Source organism: Silurus meridionalis, chromosome 1 (assembly GCF_014805685.1).
Source record: "Silurus meridionalis isolate SWU-2019-XX chromosome 1, ASM1480568v1, whole genome shotgun sequence".
NCBI lineage: Eukaryota > Metazoa > Chordata > Actinopteri > Siluriformes > Siluridae > Silurus > Silurus meridionalis.
The window spans coordinates 25,388,519-25,415,249 of NC_060884.1; the positions used below are offsets into that span (position 1 = coordinate 25,388,519).

Here is a 26,731-nt window from a genome sequence, read left to right on the forward strand (position 1 = left end):
ATTCATCCTCTCACCTGCACAGTGTATTTTACCTGTTTTTGTGACTATATTCACGTCTTTTTTTTTTTTTTTTTTTGCACAATAAAGCATTTTAGCGACAACATCTATCACATTTATTGCAAAAAATAAAAATAAAAATACAAAATTGTGCATTCACAGTCATCCTTCTTCCTGCAGAATGAATCCGTGCATTTCTGCAACGAGGTATCACTTCTCCTGCAGATTAATCAGAATCAGAAGTTGTGCATTTCTGCAATTACCTTCATAACATTTTTATGCACAGTGAAACGATGCATTTCTGCATTTACCTTCATAATGTTTCCTGCAGAGTTAAACCATTCTTTTTTTTTTTTTGCAACTAAATGTAATCAGTCTTCCTGCAGACTATAGCTGTGCATCCTTGTGGTTACAAATTTCCACCATATATTAATTTATCAATATTTGCAAAATTGTTACATCATACATCATATTTTATATATATATATATATATATATATATATATATATATATATATATATATATATATATATATATATATATATAAAGAAATAAACCCAGAGGATGGTAAACATGTTTTAAGGTCACCTCTCATACAGTGGACTATTTGATACCCCATAATTCAGATAGGACTGTATATACTGTCCCATGAATAAGCTTGATAAATTATAAGTGAATAGGTAAATACGTAGATTGCAAAATAATGTGAACAATATAGAACCAACAAGTAATGTGAATACTTTAAACATAGAAGCAGATGTTTTCATTATTTACATTTGCTACTATTGCCTTTTCCAAGACGTTTGGACATAATTAGATCTTTCAGCAAGTATGATGAGCCAAATATGCTTCCGAATCCGTTTTGATTCCAAACATTTGAGTGGAATCCTGTAAACCTGGACAGCTGATTATGTACTTGATAAAAAGAAATTTCTAAAAGATTTCCAACCTTGTGAGACATGACTATATTATGTTAATCTCTCTAGGACATATACTCCAAAATATCAATTATAATTATGTACATTGTTATAATAAACAGTTTTTCGTAGAAATGCTTTACTTAAAAATGTTTTTTGTTGAAAAACAACAGTGCCCTTGTGTGTTTTAGCTCAAAATATCACTTATTCCATGTGCTATTCTGGAGGGCACTGTATATGATAGATGAAGTGCAGAAGAAAGAGCCCATCTGTCCTCTTTCCCCTCCACCAGGATCTAATCAAACACTCATACACACTCATCACTACGTGTTTTGTGCCATGTTCTCACACTCACTATGTTCATTTCTTTTTTCTGCTTTGGGTTTATTTTTAGGCTTCCAGGGGGCTTTGGCAAGATGCCACTCATAAAAAATACTTTAAAAAGCTTAGTGTCCCTGTTTTTGTTTTCAGATTCCTTTTTCTTTACATCAGAATGGCCCCAAACAATTCTTTTAGCCTATTCAAACAAGTATACATTAAAAATAAATTAATTCTGAATACATATATTTACAGAGGAAATTCTTGTGAATGAATGCAAAACATTCATGTAATCTGCCAGACAGTTGTATTCACTTATATAGATTTATATTTCCAAGATCTAGACATTTCAGACTTTTAACAAGTTCAGTCATCAGAAAACATCTGGTGATTTGTTACATGACTGACATTTGGAAGAAAATGCCATACACACTCACTTTCTGTGTCATACACTCACAAAGCGCATGCTGTGCTTGCTTTAGGTATGTTCTTAGCATCATATTTGATTTTGATTTATGCTTAATGCTACGCTGTGACTCATTTGCCTTTGAGGTAATGTAGCCTACACAAAATGAATAAAGAAGCACCAACAAAACCTCGAACGAATTCATATGATTCATTACGGATTGGCTACAAACACAGCTTTGAGTAAAGAGTTCAGCAACTAGAGCTAAATATATACTCCTATTTACCTTGCCAAGATCTAACTACATTATTGTGTTAATCTTTAAAAAGGGAACGGTGGCGTGTGAGAATGTTTGGGTGGCATCAAATAAAGCCGAGTGGAATCAGCCATAGGCATTTTTAATAGGGTTGCCATGGCAACCCCAGCGCAGCAGAGGCCCAACTTTAGAAACCTTGCTGTGGCGGGAGCTCAGCGAGCTCATCGCCTTCATGGTACAGATAGCAACAATTAAAGTGCAAGTCTCTCTCTCTCTCTCTCTCTCTCTCTCTCTCTCTCTCTTTCTCAGGCTCTCGATACATGTCTCTACTTTCACATGCACACACTTTGGGCTTTTTCTATGTATCTTTCTATTTTCACATACACAGTTGCTTTACTGTGCTCTCTCTCTCTCTCTCTCTCTCTCTATCCATCTGACTCTCAGGGTCTCTGTTTTCACATACACACAATAAGTACACAAATAAATAAGTAAAAAATTAAATGAGTGAAAGTAATAAGTTGTTAGGAAATTTAATTGTGAAGTAAAGTACTGATACCAAGAAAAATCTACTTAAGCCAAAAACAAACAAACAAACAAAAAATACATCTACTTGTACTTCATTACTTTCCATCCATGACTGCCAGTCGAAGCAGTTCACATACAGTGTGCAGTAATTGTCAAAAATCATTCGGTTCCTGAGCCAAGAATGAGCATGTTCCCCCCGAGGGAAGAGTCTTCCTCCTTCCTCTATCCTTCCTCTGTCAGCCTCACTGCATTGCCACTGCACTGCGCCTCCCCAAACATCGTGTCTCAGTGGATGTGAGAATGCGTGGGAGAGGAAGAGAAGCAGCAAGGGACATTTAAAAGAGCTTGTCTTTAATAACAGGATATTTTACTGCATAAAACTGGAACAGGAGACTATAAGTGCTGTAGGGATTGATGTCATATGACTGAATATCTGCAGAGCATAATAAGCCTGGAAGTACTGAAGTTATCCAATGCTACAGTTTTATCTGTGCAGTATTATTTTTTTTTACTTTATTTATATTACAATAATGATATAAAGTGTTGATTTATTGTTCATAAAAATCTGTGTCAGTGTTGTCTTTTTCAAATGTTGTAATGTGTCACAAGAATTCAATTAAGTCACAGTCCTCATGCACTACAGGCAGAAGACAATGCTATTATCTGTAACTGTATCATGCTTCAAATATTTTCATCTGTATTTGGATAATGAACCACAAATGGGCTTTTATTTCCTTTTTTTCATCATGTGATGTTTGTTTCTTAAAATCCAGCTGAAAGTTGATTGAATTTCCCATAAAAAAATCTTAGATACTTCTGTGTTCCTAACCAGTCAGCCACTAAGGATGAATGAGGAATGTGTCTGGGTTTTTATATAATTTCTTTTTTCATTAAATATAATGTACCCCTATATGGACAAAGGTATTGGGGGACCTGACTTTTTCAGCAATATGTGGTTCTTCCCCAAACTGAGGACACAGTCATAGGATGTCTTTAGGGGCGGTAGCATTACATTTTCCATTCACTTCAAGGGAGACCTAAAACCTGCACAATGAAAAACTATGAACATGCTTAACATGGGTTAGGGTGGAAAATCTTGATCTTGTGGCCTGCTATAAAGCTCTGACCTCCATCCTACCCTGAACACCTTTAGGAACCTTTTGGAACACTGCCCTTGTGGCTGAATGAAACAAATCTCGACAATCACTCTCCAAAATGTAGTGAAACATCTTCCCAAGGGAGGTGGTAGCTCAATGGTTAAGGCTCTGGATTACTGATGAGAAGGTCAAGGGTTCAAGCCCTGGTATGGCTAAGCTGCAGCTCTTGGCTTTTCACCAAGCATGGAGGTCATTGTAACTACAAATTAGGACAGAATGATACGTTCAAAAGTACATAGGAATCTTAAATTGTGGTGTCCACAAGTTTTTGTCTATATAACGTATTAGTATTTGACTACCGTATTTTTCGGACTATAAGCCACTTCTTTTTCCCCACGCTTTGAACCCCGCGGCTTAAACAACAAAGCGGCTAATATATGGATTTTTCCTGGGTTTTTCCCGGTTTCACAAACTTCAAGGTAAAAAACTAAACCCTAATAACATTAGACCAATGAAATTGCAGAACGGGTTCAGGTGAACCAATGAAACTCTTTATATTAAATCAGATGCGCTCCCACTGAATCGGGCTGCACCACATCATAAATATGGATGAGGGTCCTCTGACGTTTGACCTGCCACTCACTCGGTCTGTCTACAGGAAATGTGAATCATTCGTCACGCTGAAAACAACCGGGCATGAAAAAAAAACGCACTTCACCTGTGTTCTGAGCTGCACGGCATCGGGAGAAAAGATTCACAGATGGTGATTTTTAAACGCACGACGATGGCAAAAGAAAAACTCTCGAGAGAAATAGTTGTGAAAGGAAGGAGAAAGACAGAGAACAATGACTTTCTTGGTAGGCTACTGTTTAGATACAAGCCGTTTTAATGCATTGAGTCATGGTCATGGGATAGCTCGCTAACTCTAATTGCAACAGAAATCATATAAGCACAGACAGGTTTCCAAAACTCGTGCTATTTTTTTTTTTTTGGCAACAGCGTTACGGGTTAGTCAAAGAAACTTAGAAATGAGCATCAGAAAATAATAAGGACATATTCCTCGGTCTTGCACACATGCAGTAATACCGGAAAAAATGCGGCGGCAGGCTATTTCCAAAATGCCGCTCTGCTCTTAAAGGAGCCACAACATATTTCAACCATGTAACAGGCACTGTCGTTAAAGTCTGTGTAAAGTTAATTAGTTTCAGTGTAGACACCTGCGGCTTATAGACAGGTGCCGCTTATTTATGTTCGAAATAAAAATCTTTATAAAATTCAGTGGGTGCGGCTTATATTTGGGTGCGTTTTATAGTCCGGAAATTACGGTTCATGTTTATAAGATGTTCTAATACAGGGGTGGCCAACCCGCGGCTCGCGAGCCGCATGCGGCTCTTTGGCTGGTTTCATGCGGCTCTTACGTTCATATCGATTTTTGTGTGTTTGATTTTTAATGTGCGTGTTCGCTTTGCTTAAGTTCAATACGGTATTTTTAAGACTTGAATGAGCTTGCCCCTACTGGGAAACTTTGCGGTATATCAGACCTTGGCATGAGGCCAATCATAAATTACAGGGATGCACGGAGAATTTTCGGAAATACCTAAATCACCGAAACAACACGGCAGAAACACAATTGTAATGACGCAATAAAAAAGCGCAGCACACGGTTATCTGGATAAGAGCCAACATGTCTGCGGTGTGTGGAGAGCGATGTGCAAAACATGCAATGCTGAAATTTCAAGAGGGGGTGTATCTGCAAAGAGTTTCTCCAAGTCGGGTTTAATTTATCACCTGAAATACAAACATCCCGATTGCCTTCTAAATATGAGAAGAACGCGGCGCAGAACAGTAAAGTCAATCCGAGCATGCGCACTTCGTCTGTAGAGGACGTTTTTGAAAAGGCAGGAAAGTTTTCCAGTGATGGTGCCGAGGCAAAAGGCATAACACAAAAAATTATGGATTTCATTGCCTTTTGAATTAAATTTTCATTTCGGTGCATCCCTAAAATATTATCGTTGGTGTGGCCCTCTGACACAATTCGGGTTTCTCATGTGGCCCCTTGTAATAATTAATTGCCCACCCCTGCGGTATATTCATCTCATGCGCATGCGCATTTGACGAAAATACCGTATTGAACTCAAGCGAAGTGAATACGCACATAAAAAACCCCACAAAGTCTGTGTTTTATACCCTAAAACACCTGAAATCAAAGCATCGATCTGTTGTGACTGACACACATGTGAAAGAATTGCTTCGAGTGGCAACAATGGAATACGAGGCAGATTTGAAGGGGATTGTTCAAGGCAAGGAATGCCAAAAGTCCCACTAAGTAACATGCATAGTAAAAGAAAAACGCTATTGTAAATTATTATATTTTTGTTTGTGGACTTGGTTAAACAGAGTTTGTGTGTGTGAGACAGCGCAGTGTTCATTGTTGTCCTGTGGTCTTAGAACTGTAGGAGTCAATTTCTGTCATTATGTTGGTGTGTGACATTTACAATAAATCTATCTGAGCAGAGGTGTGTGTGTGTGTGTGTGTGTGTGTGTGTGTGTGTGTGTGTGTGTGTAAGAGGAAGGGATGAGTGATGTTCATGTGTGCCCATGTGTATGATGTGGCTCTTTGCGGTAACACAGTCAAAAATGTGGCTCTCGGTCTCTGACTGGTTGGCCACCCCTGTTCTAATACAAAGCAGGATTCCGAATATAAGGGGTTTTACATGGCCAGCATCCAAACATTTTCTTTTGAAAACTATTTTTTTAAAGCATGAACTTCCACAAAAGCAACCTGTATTTGATTTCTCTGGCGTTCTTGAGTTTTGTATTTCACATTCGTGAAATATTAAATACCTCTCCAAAGTGATGCAAGTGAGCTTGTTGAAGGAACAGACACAAGAATCATAATGCCAGATCAAGCCAGAAATCCTCACGCTTCATGAGCAACTGGGAAAATATATTTCGCCGCACTCCCTGGTGAATAACCATCTCTTGAATCATAAACATGCAGTAAAGAGAATAAGCGAATGTTTTGACCATGTAGTAGATTAAAGCATTCTTCATGTAGAGACTTGATTTCATAAATCTGCAGCATGAGTCAAGGCTTTACGTAGTCCTTTTGTCCCATTCCCAGAAACATTGGAATTTTCCCCAACTTCCCGCAATTAGACCATTGCTGACAGACATAAGAGGTTGTTTTTATATTCAAAGTGGAGCAAAAAGTGTTCCCGCATGCAGTTATGAGATCTCTGAAAAACTTTTTTAAAAAATGGGGCTGCCAGGACACTGGTGTCATTCATATCACTAAAAATGGTACTTGGTTTTGTTAATGAGGCATAAGGTCAGGGATGAACTCAGCAGGAAATCAAATCAGCACGATTAAACCATCAGTAACATTGTCACCTCCTGAAGTGAAACTTTTTCTGAATGTCTGGTTATGGAATCCGGATTATTTCAGTCCATGTTTGATTGTAAATACTATTATTTCTGAAAGTACAGATTTATTCATAACAGTGAATAAATATGTGCTTCTTTAAAGTTTAAAACAAGCTAATATTAATATTCTATTGACAGCACTGGTGACGTTGCTTCTCATGTAACTTAATCGAAGAAGTTCCATATTTTCTCTTACTGTGTTTATGTGTTTCTTTTGGGTTCCCCAGTTTTCTTCTCACAGACACTGTCTAGTAATGGATGTAATAGTAATCTTCACATTTCAGTTTCCTCAGTTCTCTACTAATGTTTTAAATAATTGTTGTCGATGGTGGTGGTTGTGGTGATGATGATGCACCTAAAACAGCTGAAATATACATTTACATTTACATTTGTGGCATTTAGCAGACGCCCTTATCCAGAGCGACGTACAGAAGTGCTTTAAATCTCTAAATATAATTAATATATGACATATAAGTTCTCATACACAATGCTCAAAAATAAATCAGTGAGCACATTAAATTAATCCTCATTAATTTGTTACGAGGATGGAGAATTTACTCTTTTAGTGAAATCTATGCATCAATGCACACACAACTGATTCACAGACCAAAAGGTAACCATGTTAGTACAAGAGAAACTTCACATAAATAGCATCCCAAATTCAAGACTTAACCAGAGCGATCAGGGCTATGAGATGGAAATCCATCCCACTGAACTATCATGCCGTGGCGGATCTATGAGAATATATTGGTTTTAACACCTTCACCATCATGCATTCACACTTCTATATGCGTGTTACACTCTGGATTGTCACCACAGATCAATGTGCACTTAAATATGCACAGGAATATAATACTTGAGAAAACAAATTCCATGCTTTTATGGTGTTTAGTGATTTTGGCTTGTCAAAATCTTTCAGGCAAAAATAAAACAAACTTTACATTACTGAAGTTCCACCAAACCTACAGATATTCCTACAGAATGACAGCTGTAATGATTGATGTTAACAAGCTACAGGGAGTGCAGAATTATTAGGCAAATGAGTATTTTGACCACATCATCCTCGTTATGCATGTTGTCTTACTCCAAGCTGTATAGGCTGGAAAGCCTACTACCAATTAAGCATATTAGGTGATGTGCATCTCTGTAATGAGAAGGGGTGTGGTCTAATGACATCAACACCCTATATCAGGTGTGCATAATTATTAGGCAACTTCCTTTCCTTTGGCAAAATGGGTCAAAAGAAGGACTTGACAGGCTCAGAAAAGTCAAAAATAGTGAGATATATTGCAGAGGGATGCAGCAGTCTTAAAATAGCCAAGCTTCTGAAGCGTGATCATCGAACAATCAAGCGTTTCATTCAAAATAGTCGACAGGGTCGCAAGAAGCGTGTGGAAAAACCAAGGCGCAAAATAACTGCCCGTGAACTGAGAAAAGTCAAGCGTGCAGCTGCCAAGATGCCACTTGCCACCAGTTTGGCCATATTTCAGAGCTGCAACATCACTGGAGTGCCCAAAAGCACAAGGTGTGCAATACTCAGAGACATGGCCAAGGTAAGAAAGGCAGAAAGTCGACCACCACTGAACAAGACACACAAGCTGAAACGTCAAGACTGGGCCAAGAAATATCTCAAGACTGATTTTTCTAAGGTTTTATGGACTGATGAAATGAGAGTGAGTCTTGATGGGCCAGATGGATGGGCCCGTGGCTGGATTGGTAAAGGGCAGAGAGCTCCAGTCCGACTCAGACGCCAGCAAGGTGGAGGTGGAGTACTGGTTTGGGCTGGTATCATCAAAGATGAGCTTGTGGGGCCTTTTCGGGTTGAGGATGGAGTCAAGCTGAACTCCCAGTCCTACTGCCAGTTTCTGGAAGACACCTTCTTCAAGCAGTGGTACAGGAAGAAGTCTGCATCCTTCAAGAAAAACATGATTTTCATGCAGGACAATGCTCCATCACACACGTCCAAGTACTCCACAGCGTGGCTGGCAAGAAAGGGTATAAAAGAAGAAAATCTAATGATATGGCCTCCTTGTTCACCTGATCTGAACCCCATTGAGAACCTGTGGTCCATCATCAAATGTGCGATTTACAAGGAGGGAAAACAGTACACCTCTCTGAACAGTGTCTGGGAGGCTGTGGTTGCTGCTGCACGCAATGTTGATGGTGAACAGATCAAAACACTGACAGAATCCATGGATGGCAGGCTTTTGAGTGTCCTTGCAAAGAAAGGTGGCTATATTGGTCACTGATTTGTTTTTGTTTGGTTTTGAATGTCAGACATGTATATTTGTGAATGTTGAGATGTTATATTGGTTTCACTGGTAAAAATAAATAATTGAAATGGGTATGAATTTGTTTTTGTTGTTGCCTAATAATTATGCACAGTAATAGTCACCTGCACACACAGATATCCCCCTAAAATAGCTAAAACTAAAAACTACTTCCAAAAATATTCAGCTTTGATATTAATGAGTTTTTTGTGTTCATTGAGAACATGGTTGTTGTTCAAATTAAATCCTCAAATAAAATTAATCCTCAAAAATACAACTTGCCTAATAATTCTGTACTCCCTGTATATTGTGTAATATAGTAATATAAAGTTTGTTTTGAGCTGTTTGTTTTGTGTGTGTTTTTCCTTAAATATATTACTATTAAAAATGTACAATTCTAAAACTAGCCTTATTAAGCAATGAAAGGAAATGCAAGATGCTGCATATTGATTTATATACAGCATGCCCAAATAGGTCTGAGGTTGTTTTCTCTGCCTTCTTTACATCTTTCCTTTCAAAATCATAAACCATCCAGCCATGAGACCACTGCAAATGTTCGAAAAATGATGTTGATCTATGCTATAATGATTTTGTTTGAATAATTCCATGCATACAGTAATAATGCATGTATAGGTCTTTACAACACACCTGTATGATCTAATAAGTTAAATAGACAAGAACAGGTTTCATAAAACACTGCTACATATATTTGTGTGTGCTGGTGTGTCTAGGAATTCAGCTCTGAACAGATTGCAAAGAGCTGCGGGAACTGCAGAGGCTCTCAGCACTTTCAGCTCCTCTCACGTCACTGCTCTATTCCGCTAATTGGCCAGAGGTTAAAAATAGTTTGGGCTGGCCAGGACGAGACTGATTTACAGATTTCATGTACAAAATTAATACTCTCTCAGGGAGGTGATCTAACCTTCTTACACCACATTCCCACATTACACCCATATCCTATTGTCTACCTTGACCAAATTGTCATTGTACTGTATTCGAGCCATTTTTATACCACGGCTTGCCTCTGTCTTAGAGGGAAATTAAAGTAAATAAACTGCCAAGTGCCGATAACACACAAGACAAGAGATAAAGCAAATATCCAGGCAGCCGAGAAAATGATGTTATGCATTTCAGTCATTTTGTTAGTGGGCAATCCTCAAGCCCACTTAGAGGAGAGCAACTACGTTTGCTTGCCTCTCCAAGACTAAATAATTTTAGCGTCAATTTTGTTAACTAATGATGTTACAAAATCAAAAGAGGTGAAGAAATCACAAGTAAAGCAACAATTAGTGGTTCATTGAAAAAAATGTGTGCTCTAAAACATTAATATTAATACCTTTTAAACATTACTGTTGTCAGTTGTACTGGCTTAAAATGTAATATTTATCAGTCGCTTGACACATTTGTTTCAAATCTGTAACGCTCTTCTGGGTTTATGTCATGTTTTTTTTTCTGCTGCAATTTTTTTTCTTCATTTCAGGTACTAGCATCTAAGGAACTTGAGCTGCGTTGCAACGTTTTGGGAATGCTTTCGCGTTTTCAACGCTCTGAATCACGTGTGTAATCTGTCCAATGAAAGATGCGGCATTACCATCTGTGTGATGTCATGACCAAAAAGCACATCGAGTGAAGCCAGCACCAGCTTCTGTTTGTTCATAAAGCGTTCTGTGTGTATTTGATGTCTATTGTTTGACAAATTGTTTGTCAAAATATGAAGGCATTGAAGAAGGCTAAGCATATGTTCCGGTTGTGTGTTCCTCCCTGCCCCCGCTATATCACGGAGGTACACCTAGAGATACACACAGCCTTTGTGTGGCTTGTCTGGGAGCAGAGTACGCTAAGTTGGGTTTTCAAAGGAAGCTCCGCGGAAGTGTGCCCTTACTCTTCGCTTTTCTAGTCCCCCTCTCGCTGAGGCAGAGCATTGCACCAGCTCCTGGGGTTCACAAATGGACCTCACAGAGGATTTCGAGGCGGGCTTATTCCTTTCTCAAACCTCTTCTGCCTGGTCCAGATCTGGTTTGCAGGCATTGGTTTGCCCGCCTCTCTTCCTCAGATGAGTGGAAAGCCCCTCCGTCCACCAAGCTCAACAAACGCTTTCTGCTCCCGGCATTACAACCTCTACATCGGGGTCTACCATTCTTTCCTGACCTAATCGTTATATACTAATTCACGCTTCCTCACTATAGACCCCGACATTACCCACCAAGCCCCTACGTACTACGTAGGTGCAAGACGTCTGCCTGGACCTGTCTTTGAGGTCCTTCTAGACCTCAGAGGTCACCATGTGTTGATCGGTTTGGACAACACCTCGGTGGTCCCGTACATCAACCACCAGGGGGGTCTGCGTTCAAGCCCCCTGTACAAGCTGGCATGCCAGACCCTCCTGTGGACCCGAGGAAGGCTTGCTATTATTAAGAGCAGTGTACATCTGGGCCATCTAAACAAAGCAGCAGACACTCTGTCGAGACAGGGGTTGAGACACGGGGAATGGCGGCCTAATTTGGTGGAGCAGATATGGAAGAAATTTGGCAAGGCCCAGGTGGATTTGTTTGCGTCTCGAGAGATGTCTCACTGTCCCCTATGATTCTCCCTGACTCCACCAGCCCCTTTATTGTTGGATGCCATAGCTCAGACATGGCTGAAGTTGCGCCTGTACTCCTTTCGCCCCATTGTGCTGCTTCTGGGAGTTCTGGAAAGAGTTCGCCAGGATGGAGTCCGTCTCTTCCTGGTGGCCCCAAGGTGGTTGGGCATTCCTCATTCTCTTCTCTCAAGCAGAGGGCGCAATAGATCACCCCACCTAGATTTATGGAGGTTGTGGCCGTGGCCCCTGAGGGGGCACAGCTCTGAGGGTCCAGTCTCTCCACCGCAGTGGTAGAGACCATTTTCTATTTTAGAGCTCCTTCCACGAGAAGGTTGTATGCTGTAAGATGGCGTCTGTTCACTGCATGGTGTGTTCAAGTCAAATCAAGAAGTTTTTATTGTCATTTCAACCACATATAACTGACACAGTGAAATAATCAATTGTACCAATTTGACCCAGTCCACTGCCCGGTTGGTTTAGTGCTGGAGTTCCTTAAGGAACAGTTAGCAAAAGAGTTGGCTCCATCCACCCACAAAGTCTACGCATCCACTATTTTGGCATATTATGCCCCAATGGTGGGACAATCACTCGGCAGAGACCTGCTTTTGACGCGTTTTCTTTGCAGCCTATGGTGCCTGAGTGGGTCCTGGCCATTGTGTTGGAGTCTCTATCTGAGCCACACTTCGAGCCCCCATCCGAGGCTTCATGGATGCATCTCACAGTCAGTACAGGCCCTCTCGCTGGCCCCCTTTTTTCTTGAGTTCACTCCAGGCATGGCCAGTGCACCCTAGAGTGGGTTACATCCCCAAGATACCCTTGATTATCCCATGACCTTAGGCTCCAGGCATTCTATCCTCCTCTGTTTCAGGCCCCAGACCAGAAAAAGCTAAACCGTCTGTGTCCGGTGTGAGCACTAAACCCTGGAGGAAGTCGGAACAACTGCTTGTCTGCTACGGCCCTCTGAGGAGAGGCCTCCCTGCTAATTAACAGACTCTCAGCAGGGGGATTATTGATGCTATCGCATCTTCCTGTAAGTTGACCCAGAGGTTGGCAGCCTTTAAGGCTTGGTCCTCTGAAATGTCCCTCAAAGACATCTGTGACGCTGGTCCACCCCGCTGACCTTTGTCAGGTTTTATAACCTTGACCTCTGTGCCACTCCTGGCTCCTCTGTCCTTCGACCTAGTTGTGCCCATACACACTAGTTAGGGACTGGTCAGTCTGGCGGTGTTGGACTCTTGTTCCCAAAGCGTTGCGACACAGCTGAAGTTCCTGAAAAGGAACGTTTCTAGGTTACGTATGTAACCCTAGTTCCCAGAGGGAAAAAGACACTGCGTCCCCTTGCAATAAATCTTGGTCCACTCACTGTGTAACATAATCATAATAGTGCACTGCATGCTGGTATATGAAAAAAACTGCCCTTGTTATACTTATTTATTTAATTCTGTCTGTTTTTGTTCATCTCTTGTGCTTGGTTCAACAAAAGTCCAAAATAATCCAGCTTGAGTCCAAAAGTGCATTCAACTTGAATTGTATGATGTTCCAAAAAGAAAACGCTGTAAACAGAGTAAGCCCTGATAATCTTTTTTTTTCTCTCTCTAGCATTCAGCAGTCACATAACTCTTGATTGATCAATTATAAGATTGATCATTAATATTAAAATGCATGTAGTTTGTATTATAATGGCAAAGCACTATAAATAAACTTTCTTCAACCCCAACCCCCATCTCTTTTATTTTTTTAGTCTCAAGTCTTATTATTACTATTTTTTACAAAAAAATATAATGGAGTGGGTCAGAAAAACCTGTGAAGTCCAGCCAATGATCTGCTTTCATACACTGCATGCAGAGTTTATCCTGGGAAACAGAGCAGCTAGTGTGAGCCTGAGGACATCACACAATGTGACCCTGTCAAACTGGATTCAGCTCTACACAAGCTGCGACATGCCAGAGATAAACACAAGGTTTCTTATTGCTGGAACGAATAAGCTCCAGCTCTTGCCTACAATTCTGAATCTTTTCTTGTATTTTTAGAAATAAGGATTATTTGTATTATTGATCTAGAGATTAAAACAGGCCAGGCAATACTGTGCAATATAGCCCAAAGTGAAGTAGGGTCACTGTTACTATTCAAAAGCTGATTATTCTCAAATAACAGTATGATAAGAAGTATTTTCACAAACCTTTTTTGGCCTAGACCTGTTCCAGCATGACAGTGCCCTGTTCACAAAGCAAGCTTCTTGAATATATAGTTTATATGGGATGGAGTGGAAGATCTTGAGTGGCCTGCTATAGAGCTCTGACCTCAACCTTTCTGAACACCTTTGGAATGAACACTGAGGCACCCCAGGCCTCCTCACCCTACATCACTAATTGATTTTACTAAAAACCTTGTGGCTGAACGAGAACAAATCACCACAAGCACGCTCCAAAATCTAGTGGAACATCTTCCCAAAAGAGTGGAGGTTAATTATAACAGCAAATGGGACTTAATCTAGTAAATGAAATCTTGTACACTATTTTTTTGCCATATAGTGTATGGTGTGTTCTGTACAAGTCCAAAGCTATCAATGTAAATTAGTACATTAACTTAAACGTGTTATATGTTGTTATAGAACATTAAATCTTCTAACTAATCAGAACAAAGAGTTTGTCAATTATCCTTCAGTCTTATAATAAAAAAGAAGGATTGGAACTAATCCTGGAAAACAGAAGACCCCAAAACACGGCAGTATATATTCATGCGTCATTTTTTTAATCACTTCATAGAAAAGTAGTTTTTGATTTTATTGAACACAATATACAATATTATACCATACATTGTGTGAAACATTAAATATTCACCTGCAACAATGTGGGATTTACTAGACGAAAAAACCCATCCCTCATGCAGATATTACTAACTCTGACTAATCCTTTTGGACACAAATTGGACCAAAAGCTCTTAAACATAGATTAACAAAGTTATACTGACAAATTGAATTTTAAAACTGCTAACAAGGTCAGAAAAATAGTTCACATTAGCACAAATAATTACAGAAGATCACATTTTTAAAAACCTTTTTCTTTTGTAATTCATATCAATTTCACATTGGTGTTCAGAGATCGTGATATTTTGTGACCAACGTGTGTGGTATAAGAGTCCAGCATCGTGTAAATATTTCTGAGCCATTATTAGCAATCTGCATTCAAAAGTGTGCAGAGGTTTTCGAGCCGCGTGCCACTTTGTCTGTGATCTCGTGGTGTCAGATTTCTTTTTAAATGTTGCACCAAACAGTGATACACAAAGCATCTAATGCCTGACGGATGTCTACAGTATGTTCGTGTGTCGTATCTACAGGCTCTCCCGGTAATCATTGGGTTGTGTGTCTTTAAGCTACTTCTCTGGGCAGTTGTATATTGTGCGATATATTTATATAGCATATATATTTATATATAGTATAATATATATTTATTCAGCAATATTTAAAAACAAACAAACAAAAACAAAACAATATTACAAAATATAACAGACTCTATCCAAGAGCCTACTACACAAAAAAACACCACCAAATTTCGGTAATGCAAGTGCATATAAATTAAAAATAAATTTACAAAGAAACATCATTCCGTATTTACAAAGGTAATAAATACACTGTTATAAACAGCAAAGGACCGACTTCAGCTAACATCAACAAATTTAACAGAGGTGTGTAAAAACAAAACATGTATATGATAGAAGAGAAAGAAGTGCGTGCGCACACACACACAGACACACACGCAGACACACACGCACGCCACTTCGGGAATAGACAGGACAATAATATGTATAATGTGGTCTAATTGAATGGTCTAATGCAGGTAAAGTAGCTTTATGCTTTAAACTGGATTTGGGTTCAAATGTTTAAAGCTGGAACTTTATTTATTCATTTGTTTGTTCTAATGTCCGTTGTTTTTAACTCACAAGAGTCACAAATTAAATCGTGACTGTATTGCCCACAGAAAAGGTAATCTGTGAAAAAAAATCATAAAAGTAAAAGCTTGCTATGAGAACTGATGTTAATGAATGGAAGCTGAAGGAATTTTTTTTTTACATTGTTTTTTTTTTTTTTTTTTTAGAAATATCCTTGGGGCTTCTATAGATAAAAACTGAATATTGCTTCAGTTTGCTTCTATTAAATCAGTATATTTAGGAGCTCTGTAATGTTTGCCTAAGTGCATTCAATTGGCCCAATTTTTTAATTGTCATTATGCTTAAATGCGTTTTGTGAATTGTATATATATATATATATATATATATATATATATATATATATATATATATATATACAAAATGAGCTCGTTGCAAATTCGCAACTGAACAAGACCAAAAGGACTGGACGAGTATAAAAAAAATTGACAAAGTGCATCTTTCGACTGGAATATACATTTCAGGTATTTGGATTATTTCATTTCTATTGCCAAATATAAAGGAAGACACTGAGTTTTCTCTTCGGTTTGTAGAAAACGACTCTGCGTGTAAGCTGTCTGGTTTGCCTTTAGGAAAAATAAAACAAAAGAACAAAGGAAAACAAAAAACATTTCCATGTACAGTTATACTAAAGTGTGTTCAATAAATAAAAAAAGACCATTAAAAAGACAATAGTAAAAAAGGCACACAAAGTCTTTAGACAAATGGTACAGAAAAGTAAACAGTTTCTTTCTTTACAAATACTTGTTCATCAGTAGTTCGTTTGCTACCCCGACTAATCCCGATAGCTTTAGAAAAAAAGTCACTTGGTACATAAAAAAAAATCTCTCAGTAGTGTCAACTCCACAAATGCTTGCCTAACTAGACAAACACACCTCTATCATTGGCCCCAATCCTTCCTGTGTCACAGAGTCACCTCTCAGTCAGTCAGCTCCAAAAAAATAATTATCATCTGCAGCATTTATTTCCTGAGCGCTCCAACCCAACTGGCTCCAAACATAAGTGCAAGGAGGGCCAGTCATGCTCCTCCCAAGAGGCCCAAAAAACGCTCTCTCTCTGGGCTTTGTTAAAAAGCACCAACTGCCAGATTGCGAGGGGAAAAAAATGGTTACTAGCCATTAAAATAGGCTACAAGGTCCTATGTATCCACTGGTGAGGCGTCTTCAGTTACGATTTGGATGTGTGTGGTTGCTGGCTCCATCTCCTCCTCTCTATCTGCCTCCTCTGCCTCTTCCTCCTCATCCTCCTCATCCCCCTGACTCTGTTCATCTTTTTCTGTGCCTTCTGAGTCCTCCTCCTCTAGAGTGAGCTCGAACTGGAACTTGTCAGCCCCTGGTCCTCCACCATGTCCCTCTTTTTCAGGCTGGTAGAAGGGTGGAGAGGGACTCTGAGGAATCATGCTCTGGTACCAGTTTCGATTGTCCTCCAGTGTGTCAAGGATGTCCTGCGCATCAGGGTGGACCAGGTCAGCCCAGGTCTCCCACAGTGGATGGACAATATAGTCAATGAAACCAACCTGGAAGGAGATTAGACACAATAAGTTAGGACAACTGAAGACACTTAAATGTGGTATAATCCAAACAGATTCTGATGAATTGACTGATATGATAAATTCAGGAACCTGGGATTTTTCCACGGATGCTGTGTGTTTGTCGCACATGGGGCTGATCTCCATGCCACGCTCTCTCTCGCGGTCTCCCTGGTGAAAGAACTCTTCCATGATGCGGTCTGTCCACTGGCGGTACAGCTCCAGAGACTTGGTGGGATTGCTAAGGTCAGCACAGTGCACCATATTTCGAAGGACCTAAATTAAACAAAATGTCTAATTAGAGTTGATTGGGGGCTAAACATTGGACTCTTAACACTTTTTAATCGAACGTAATCCATCATAATAACAGCAATGATTTGAAAGAAGCATTAGTGAAAATTAAGTTTGTTATTGTGCAGCATGCCTTTTTGAATTTTCTGACCTTGTGGTCAATGCACGCTGAACATCAATTAGCGCACAAAATATTGTATGGAGGTGGAAGTGTTTAATTCAAGCAGCAGTTACAAAGGATTTTTCAATGTTAATTTTTTAGGCTAGAGCTTTCTTGGTTTGATGTGTACCTTGCTTCATTGAATAACTGACTATAGCTTGCTAGCTAGTGATGAAAATTTTGAATCCAGGCCTAAATTCATTTCGTATTTAGCCCACAATTTCAAAATTGGCAGAAGTGTAGAGTTGTTTTTAAAATTAACCACTGCTGTAAGCAATCATTTGCTTCTATTCAATTCGCTTCCATTCCATTCCATTCTGCCAGATGTATTTTAATTTTGATTTGGTAGTTTCATTCATTTAAACACAACATACATCACAGAGAAGGTTCTTACTTGTATCCTGTCTGTGTAGTTGTCCAAAAGCAGTACCCCTGAACTGGTAACTTTCTTCGTCTCTACCATCGTCTTGAGATCGGCTAGTAAGCTCATATGTTTAGACATATCTGTGGCAAGTACCTAAAGAGAAGAACACAAAAAAACTTAGGCACTTCAAACAGTATGAACATAAAGACTTTACGTGATGCATGAGGTTAAGATGAGGTTAAAAGTTAAAAGCAGCTCACCATGTCGATAACCATCTTTCTGAGCGATTGCCTCTGTTTCTTTGTGAGGTTCTGGAAGATATCACAGTTCTCCTCTTGAAGGAGCTTGAAGCCCACAGCAAGGTGGTGGTTCTCCAGCACTGACTCATCGTTATACATGAGAGCCAATTCAGAGTCTGAAAGGAATAAAAAAGGTATAAAGCCATCTTGATCAGAAAAACAATAAACAATATTGGCACTTTTAAGAAGCTTGGTCAACACTTACTTGTGTTGATGAGGAACTGGTTGGAAACCCCCGGATGATCCACATCATGGATGGCTGCTGCAAAAATGGCAGCCAGGATCTCCAAATCAGTAAAGACAGCCTGATGACATCAAGGAAACAAGACAATAAACCTCAATGAATCTCATTTGAAAGAATTAACCCCATACTTTCTATACGATCCTGACGATATATAAAAGGTACATAATAAATCAGTCCTTACATCTAGTGCAGGTGTGGAGAGGAGTATATGTGTGGACTGGGCCACATCAGCAGCATGAAGACTGTTGTGGTAGGCTACATCTGAGTGGTAGTGGTCCTCCAGTGTCATCATATACATCACAAATGTGTCTGTCGGGATCTTGAATGTCTTGAGCAAGTCTCGTTCCTGTGGAGGGCAGATTATGAGTTAGATGTGATTGTGGCCAAGTGTACATGATTCGTAAAAAATAGTTATTTGGACCAGAAGGAAGGACTGACCTGGAAGATGGCGTACATGATGCACGTTAGGGGACGACTGTTGGAATATTCCGACACAGTAAAGATATTCAGGCCCCACTTGTTCAGGTCTTCTAGTTCCTGTGGACAGAAAACCCAGGTAAGACTTTTTCAAACTCAAGCACTTCCACCATTTTTTTTGTTTTCCAGACAGCCTGTTTGATGGCATTACCTTAGACAGCAGCTCTTCCTTGTCGGTTTTGACACCGAAGCGGGTGATGCCGCTGTTCAGGCTGGGCCCGTGAGACACCTTCTTCACACCGCTGATCTGAGTCATCAACTGCTGCTTCTTCTTCTTTTCCCGGGCTTTTGGTGTGGGCGAAGGGATCTCCACCTCATTCTGTTTGTCTGCGGGAAGAAATCAGAGCTATATTAGGATTTGGTTTGCTTGGTTTTAATAACAAGAAAAAACAGTCAAGAAACTGAATATAATCACTGCCTCCTGTGCTTCCAGTGCTGATATCTCTTTTTTTTTTATATGTAAGTTTTTAAATAATAAGTATAAGAAAATGAGCTTTGGATGAAGAGCATTCCAGATTACTTAGTCTCATCTTTGTAATGTTTATGCAGAAAGTACAGCCATTGTTTAAATCCCAGTGAAGGTGAAACATTTTTGTCTGAATGACGTCAGCGGCTGCTTTTAGCCCACAAGCAACCCAGGTGCACTCGAAACAGCTAAATGCCTCACACCTGCTCGTCAGTGTGTGTATGTGTGTGTGTGTGTACAGCCAACACAATAAACCGTGAGACCAGTGCCTTCTCTCTCTCTCTTTAAGATTTCTCCTACAATTGAGTAAAGTCTGCATCTTGCTTTCTCTCTCACACACATACAGATCCATCATTGAGCCACTGCAGGGGTTGCATTAATATAATGTTGCTAAAGGTCAGTCCTTAGGAGCCTTCCATTGACAGTAAGCTAGAAAGACAGCACAGTCGGGGTGCCGTTTCTTCAGACAGAAAACACTATTGAAGCACTCCATTCATAAGCCAACACTGTAGAGAGCCTTCTAATGTATGAATATTTGAGGCTCTTTTTATTTTAGGTCAGTCGAAACTCACAAACTAACAGATTTCTGATTTGATCTGTATAACCAAAGACCATCTCATATTCTCTGTTTCTCTGGGAAAGAAAAAAAAAAAGCTGAAATTCACCTAAGAAAAGAGCCAGAAGATAGAACACTAGGCGTTATTCATTTATAAGCGTCAGTTGAGGAGCAATACTGCGAAGGAGACAAACTGTTTCATCGCTATCTGTTATGTAACCGATGTGGAAATCCTCGGTTTTAGATTAAGGATGAAGTGAAGCTGAATTAGTCATGTTTCACTGACGTCTTCCGGTCTTGCCGTACATGACACCAGGCTACTTCGTCTTCTTCGAACTGTTATTCAAATTTAAAGAGCTGTATATATATATATATATATATATATATATATATATATATATATATATATATATATATATATAGCTGTTTTTGTTCACGTTTTAATCCCATTAGCCATGCTTTTTTCCATGTTAACAGATGAGGTAAAATGGACTAGAGAGACGTGAGAAGAGCAGGTCCACGTGATCGACGCCTTTTTTCTAATAGCCTCAATAATCCCAATGGCCTCACAATCCTATTCGTCATTCATTCAAACGCATTCACAACACAGGTGAGTTAAATGAACAAAATGCGTCACAGGACGATTTTCTGACACGACTGGTGAATATTTGCTCAAAATAACTGCAAACTCCATGAACATTGAGAGAGGATGTGTGTGGTTGTGTGGCGTGGGGATAGTTCCCAATCTCATATACAGAACTGATGAGTCATAGATTTACTGCCTTGCTCTTCAATAACAGGGGTTCCACCATGAGCGTCTCTGTACAGCAGGATCCCCCCTCCCAACCGTTCCCCATCCCACCTGCGTCTCCTTTTCTCAATCTTTCTCTACACCACCCCCATTCGCTCTCTTTTTCTTCTGCTGACTGCTACATTGGGGATTTCTCGCACTCTCTCCAAAATATCATGCTTGTGGTGTAGCATGTTTGAAAGTCACGCTTTTCACATTAAAAACATAAAAGTTTTATGTTCCTTTATTTTGGCTCCTGTCTGGTTTTTGTTCTTAATTTTTTTACATCATTTGTGTTTATACCAGACATAAATTTGATGCCAATCCAAAAATACCCCAGCAGTTCCAAGCAATACTCGACTCCTTAAATGCTTGTGATATTTTCATTTTGTGTGTGTGTGTGTGTGTGTGTGTGTGTGTGTGTGTGGTTGGGTGGGGAGGGGGGTTGGTGGTCACCTAAGAAGGTGTTGGAGATGAACTCTGACACCTGGTTGCCAGATCTACTCATCTCAGAAAGGTGCGTCAGCTCCCTGTTCAGCATTCTCTTGAACTGGAAACATAAAAAAAAATAACTCATTATTACTGTGAAATATTATTTATATATGGTGTATGTGTTTTTTAATAAAATAGCTAAATAAATCAGGAAAATAAACATATATCATTGTAATTGATCAAATATCCAATTGAAACAATCAATTGCCTAAAAAAGTTCCTAAACAGATTGTTAAAATAAAAAATAAAAAAAAGGTATAAAGGTATAAACGCTGTATGAATATATGCCCTGTGAAGCACACAATGTCTTCCAGAAATAAATAAACAAATATATAATTAAATAAGTCAAGTCGCAGCCATATCCTGCGTCACAACAAAAAACTGCACAAGCTATTAAATATGAGCATCCCCCACTGATGAAAACTCCATCACACAATGTTTTTAATAGGTTTTTATCACATCTGTTTAAAATCTCAACCATTTAAACCAGGAATCCAGAAGGAAACCCAAGGTTGCGCATTCCAGCAAAGGCACCCCAGTCATTTTTTAGAGTCCCCGAGACCACCAGCACTGCAGAACACACACGTAGCGGAAACAACCGAACCAACAACTGAACCGATACCCGAACCACACAGCATCTATTTCCTCAAACGCTCTATACACACCTTGATGTAACCCCAGGACACTGAGAGAAGGTAGTTCGCTTCGGGCATTTTGGATCCTAGTTTGTATCCACAAAAAGACAAAAATCCACAATAGCACGCTCTTATCCAAAAAAAAGGACAAGAGCTAGAGAGAGAGGCAGATGATAGGGAGTACAAACAAATCCCTTCTTCTCTCCTCTCCTCCTTTGCTTAGTCTGGATCAGCGAGTGAACAGTGGATTCAAGCCGACGTCCCGGCGCTCGGCCGACGCACTCTGATGCGTGGTCTCCATGTTCTGGGCAGGAGGTTCCAGCAAGGTGGTCCACAGCAATCTGAGCTGAAGCTGAACAGGATGGTCTGCTAGCACCGATGAATTATGGAGGAGATGAAGTGAGGGAGCACATGGAGGGAGGGAGGGAGAGATGGAGGAATGAGGAAGAACACAGGGATGCTCATCTAGCTGGAGGGGGGCTTCCTCTTTTGGATTAGTGCTGCTCTAATGCTGCTGCTGCTGCAGCTCTCTCTCTCTCCCCCTCTCTCTGTCTGAGTTAGCTCGTTTTTTATTACCCCTCCCTTTTTGTTTTTGCTATCTCCCTCTCTGTAGCCTGTCAGCCCCAGCAACATGTAGACTAGCGCAGATATGATTTGATAGAAAGACAGTAGAGGAGGGGGAGACCCCGCTTTGTTATGCAGAGGGGAAGGAAAGAAAAAAACTAAAAGGTGAAGGGATAAGGATGCCCTTACTTTCCTGCATCCCTCCATACTGTAGTCTTTACTTTGGGGAATAAATTTTACAGCAAAGCACAATAGAATTTACTTTATTTTGAATTGTGTTCCAATTATGATGCTCTCTCTCTCTCTCTCTCTCTCTCTCTCTGACGGAGTCCTGTGCTATTTTTATCCCACAGGCACTGGAATGCCTGGAAGCAGCAAGAAAGCAAAAGAAAAGAACAGAAGACGGGAGGAAAGACCAGGATAATTGCCTTCGTTCGTCTGTTTATTCTCGTGACATCAGCTGTCTTTTTTTTCTTTCTCTCTCCCTCATTCGCTCCATGCTGCCACCAACTACACCCCAACGCCATGGCAACAGCATCACGTGGCTTCGACTGCTGCAGAAGCATCTATTTTTTTTTTTAGCAAGGCAACTCCCTCCCTCTCCACGTTTCCCTCTTACCCGTGTCGGTGCACATTGGGACATCACTGCATCTCGGCACCATATGCCAGTGCAGCCACCCCTCCCCAAACACACATTTTCATCTCACTAGTAAAAGGCAGACAGCCAAAATCAATGGGCTGTCCTTGTAGCAGCCAGAACAGAGTCCAGCCGCTGGGAAAACCCTATTGCATTAGACACCTAAAGTTGCCGTATGAGATATTTCTGTAGCAGAACTGCTCACAAAGAATGCACTACAAAGCACCGTGCATTGGAACTGCCTATGATGGTAATGATGATGAGAATCCCAGATTTTGAAAAAAATGTGCACAGAATTCTGAAGAATCGGAAAAAATATGTGTGGAAAAAAGATGGTGCAGGAGAAGGACAGAGATGAGGACAGGCGAGGACAAAAGTAGGACAAAAAAAAAAAAAAATAGTAGAAAGTCTCTCTGCAATCTGCTGCAGTGGGGAAACCTGCCTACGTGTCTGTGCTATTTTGGACCCACAACATTGAGTGCCATCTTTTTTTTCTTTTTTCTTTTTTACCAAAATCCATGCACATATTACTATGTCTCTCAGAATTTTGGAAATGTGGATAGTGAGTCTATTGAAGCGGAATATCTTAAAAAAAAAAAAAAAAAAACCTTCATATATCCATAATCTAAATAAAACATTCCCTAAACATGGCACAGTAATGGAAACTAGCATATTAACCATCTTTAATCTGTAAAGCCCTAACATTAATTCATGTATTATTGGAATTTTACCTTTCACCTGTGTTATACCGTGAGAAAATATGTATATATAAATTTTCAATTCCAGCTAAGCTCTGTGACCTACAGTGTCCACTAGTCGGCAGTATAAACTGTGATGTTGCTCTAAATGCTGGCTTGTGAGATTCACCCTATACCTTTCTGTATTTCATGCAAGTCAACACATCTGTATATACTGTACAACATATGATACACTCAAACTACTTCTGCATTCCTATTTTCTGTCTCGAGTGTGCATTAAAAGCATTACGTGCTCATTACTCATGGTTGTGTTGTTCAAGGAACTTGGCAGTGCAATAGTGGTAAGTCCATTGTGTTCATCTGTACACACTGAGAAATCATTAGCATTGGTAAAACCTGATGACGAACTTCAAGGTGACAAACCAGTTTACAGGCAGCTTGTCGGTTGACATAACAGATTTCGTAAAATAAGCAGGCGAGTGTGAACAATCTGAGAAACCTCAAGCTCTGACCTATTTAATGTTTCACTTTGGTGTTTCACATCCTTTAAATCAATCATGTGTGCACTAAGTCTTTGTGTGAGAGCTGAGAGTCTGAAAACTGACAGAAAATGACAGCTTGGCAAATTGATATAGAATATAATTACATTTTTTAGGTTTATCTATAATCAATAAAACTGATACATAATTATTCAAACTGTTTATGGTCATTTTACTATTTTTATTTTGTCAAATGACAAAACCTTTTATTTGATTTATAATAATTTCTTAAGATATTTTGCCTATATTTAACATATCTTTTTTTGTTGTTGTTGAAATAATATAAATAAAAAATTGCAAGGAGAAAAAAACCACAGAAACCCCTCTAACACTAGCACTCAGCTCCATGCTTGACAGAAGATTACAGAAGCATTATTTGGACCTAGTTTCCCAATGCAATGCCAACTCCACATCAGAACTAATGGAGACGCTGCTCGGTGTAATCTTTGCTTTCCCATTTCAAATTGTTATTGCGCTTCAATACTTTCGGGTATTAGACAAGAAGAATTTCCCTATGAATTAGAGCTGGTCTGGACTTGCACTAAACATGGCTGAGGGGAAAAAAAAAACTGCTTTAAGTAACAAGAATTAGTAAAAGAGGGAAAAACCCTGCTTTATATTTTATCTGTTGTTTTTGTTTTTCTGTATAATGGAACATAATGAGTCAGTGTTTCGGTGTGTTCGATGCACAAAGATCAAAAACCCTACCAATGTGTAAAATGTTTCTCACTAACTAAAATGAAGAAAAATGTACTACAACTGTCATGCTTATACATTTTGTTACATTTATCTGCATTATAGCAAAACAGAATGACTTGATTAGGTGTATAATTTAAAGACCCCAATGTAAACTTTGGAAGCTGCAGACACTGAAACACACACTAAACTGGATTGAACAATGTGCCAATAAAGATCTGAGAGATCCAGCAGAAACTTGAAAAGCATCTAGAACCTTTCAAGGCAAATCAGAGACACAGGAAAGAGAGAACTTGAAAAATAAAATATATACAAATTATATATATATATTTCAGCAATAAGGGCGATGAATGATTTCTGAAAGCAGGCACGTAAAGAGTCCCACGTAAAGCCTAAAGGATGAACCAAACAAGACCGATTTTAGCGTCAGCTCACCTTTCTCCAGCAATTAATTTTCCCGAACTTTTTGTGTTCCTTTCTTTCCAAGCAACAAGCTCCCATCTTGAGGCAGAGTGTGAAGTCTTTCTTTGCGCAGACACGTGTGTGTTAGTGTCGAGCAGCGCTGAGATTTGGCATCAGACACACACGCAGGAGAGTTACTGACTTACTTTGAGCTGTTCGCTCTGACTACACTTCACTATGTGAGTGTGTCACTGTCTACGCACACGCCCCTCACTGCTGGGACCTCCCTCTTATGCCTCAAGCAAACACACACACACACACACACACACACACACACACACACACACACAAATGCACCCAGTTGCAACATAGTTTACAGTTTAAACAGTCTTCTTTGCATTGGATCGAGATCAAGTATACAGATGAGATAATGGCTTTTTCTTCAAGTTAAACAACACCCACACACACATACACACACACATACACAAACACACCAAATAGCACACTCGAACCCTGTATTACCCTCAGTTAAAAATCAGGTGTCTCAATACTCTCCTATTAGCACATTGTAGAATTCCTGTAACCTCCATCTGCTTACGTAAAAAGAATCGTTGCCTCATCATCATAAACGTTCTCCTGTATTTATTGATTTATATTCTTATTCTTCTATTTTGTTGGCCGTTGATCCACAACCACCCCATCAAATCTCCTTAACTCTAAAACTTCATGCCTTTTCTGTCACAAGAAAACACTGCCTCCTCAGGACACACCAAGAACTTTAGTGCGATAAAATATATTAAAATAGACTATACTACATATATAATGCGCATGGAAAATCTAAAATATAATAATACGGGATATTTATGGTGCCCAAGTGCATACATGATATATATCTCAACCTATTCTCATGATGGATTGACAGTTGCCACGTGAGTGCTGCCCGGTGTACATTTTTCGGTTTGCTCTTCAAATACACAAACATTACAGTACATATACAGTACAAGAACACCTGCGGTGAGTAAATATGCAGTGTGCTTTTATAAACAATTATTATTGGTTGTACAATGGGTGAATATTCGCTGGTACTCCATTCGTATTGCTCTGCGGTTACAAGAACAAATAAATAATAAAGTGACACCAGACCGTTTTTAAAC

The 26,731-nt window shown here is 39.6% G+C and overlaps 1 protein-coding gene across 6 annotated transcripts in view; it reads right to left on the reverse strand.

The window, feature by feature from the left end:
• Positions 1-14,524: 14,524 nt before the first annotated feature.
• The window catches only part of pde4ba (phosphodiesterase 4B, cAMP-specific a), a 170,777-nt gene continuing 158,570 nt past the window's right edge, over positions 14,525-26,731 (reverse strand). For 5 of the 6 annotated variants that reach the window (XM_046848797.1, XM_046848780.1, XM_046848789.1 and 2 more), the window contains 9 exons: positions 21,371-21,464; positions 19,254-19,429; positions 19,064-19,162; positions 18,807-18,971; positions 18,587-18,686; positions 18,343-18,497; positions 18,113-18,235; positions 17,361-17,543; positions 14,525-17,255 (listed from right to left, as the gene is read on the reverse strand). In XM_046848797.1, coding sequence (XP_046704753.1) covers positions 16,878-17,255; positions 17,361-17,543; positions 18,113-18,235; positions 18,343-18,497; positions 18,587-18,686; positions 18,807-18,971; positions 19,064-19,162; positions 19,254-19,429; positions 21,371-21,464 — 1,473 coding nt within the window. In that variant the 3' untranslated portion in view covers positions 14,525-16,877. Of the gene's footprint in view, positions 17,256-17,360; positions 17,544-18,112; positions 18,236-18,342; positions 18,498-18,586; positions 18,687-18,806; positions 18,972-19,063; positions 19,163-19,253; positions 19,430-21,370; positions 21,465-22,071; positions 22,871-26,731 lie in introns of those variants that run through there. The other variant, XM_046848821.1, reaches the window with a different exon arrangement.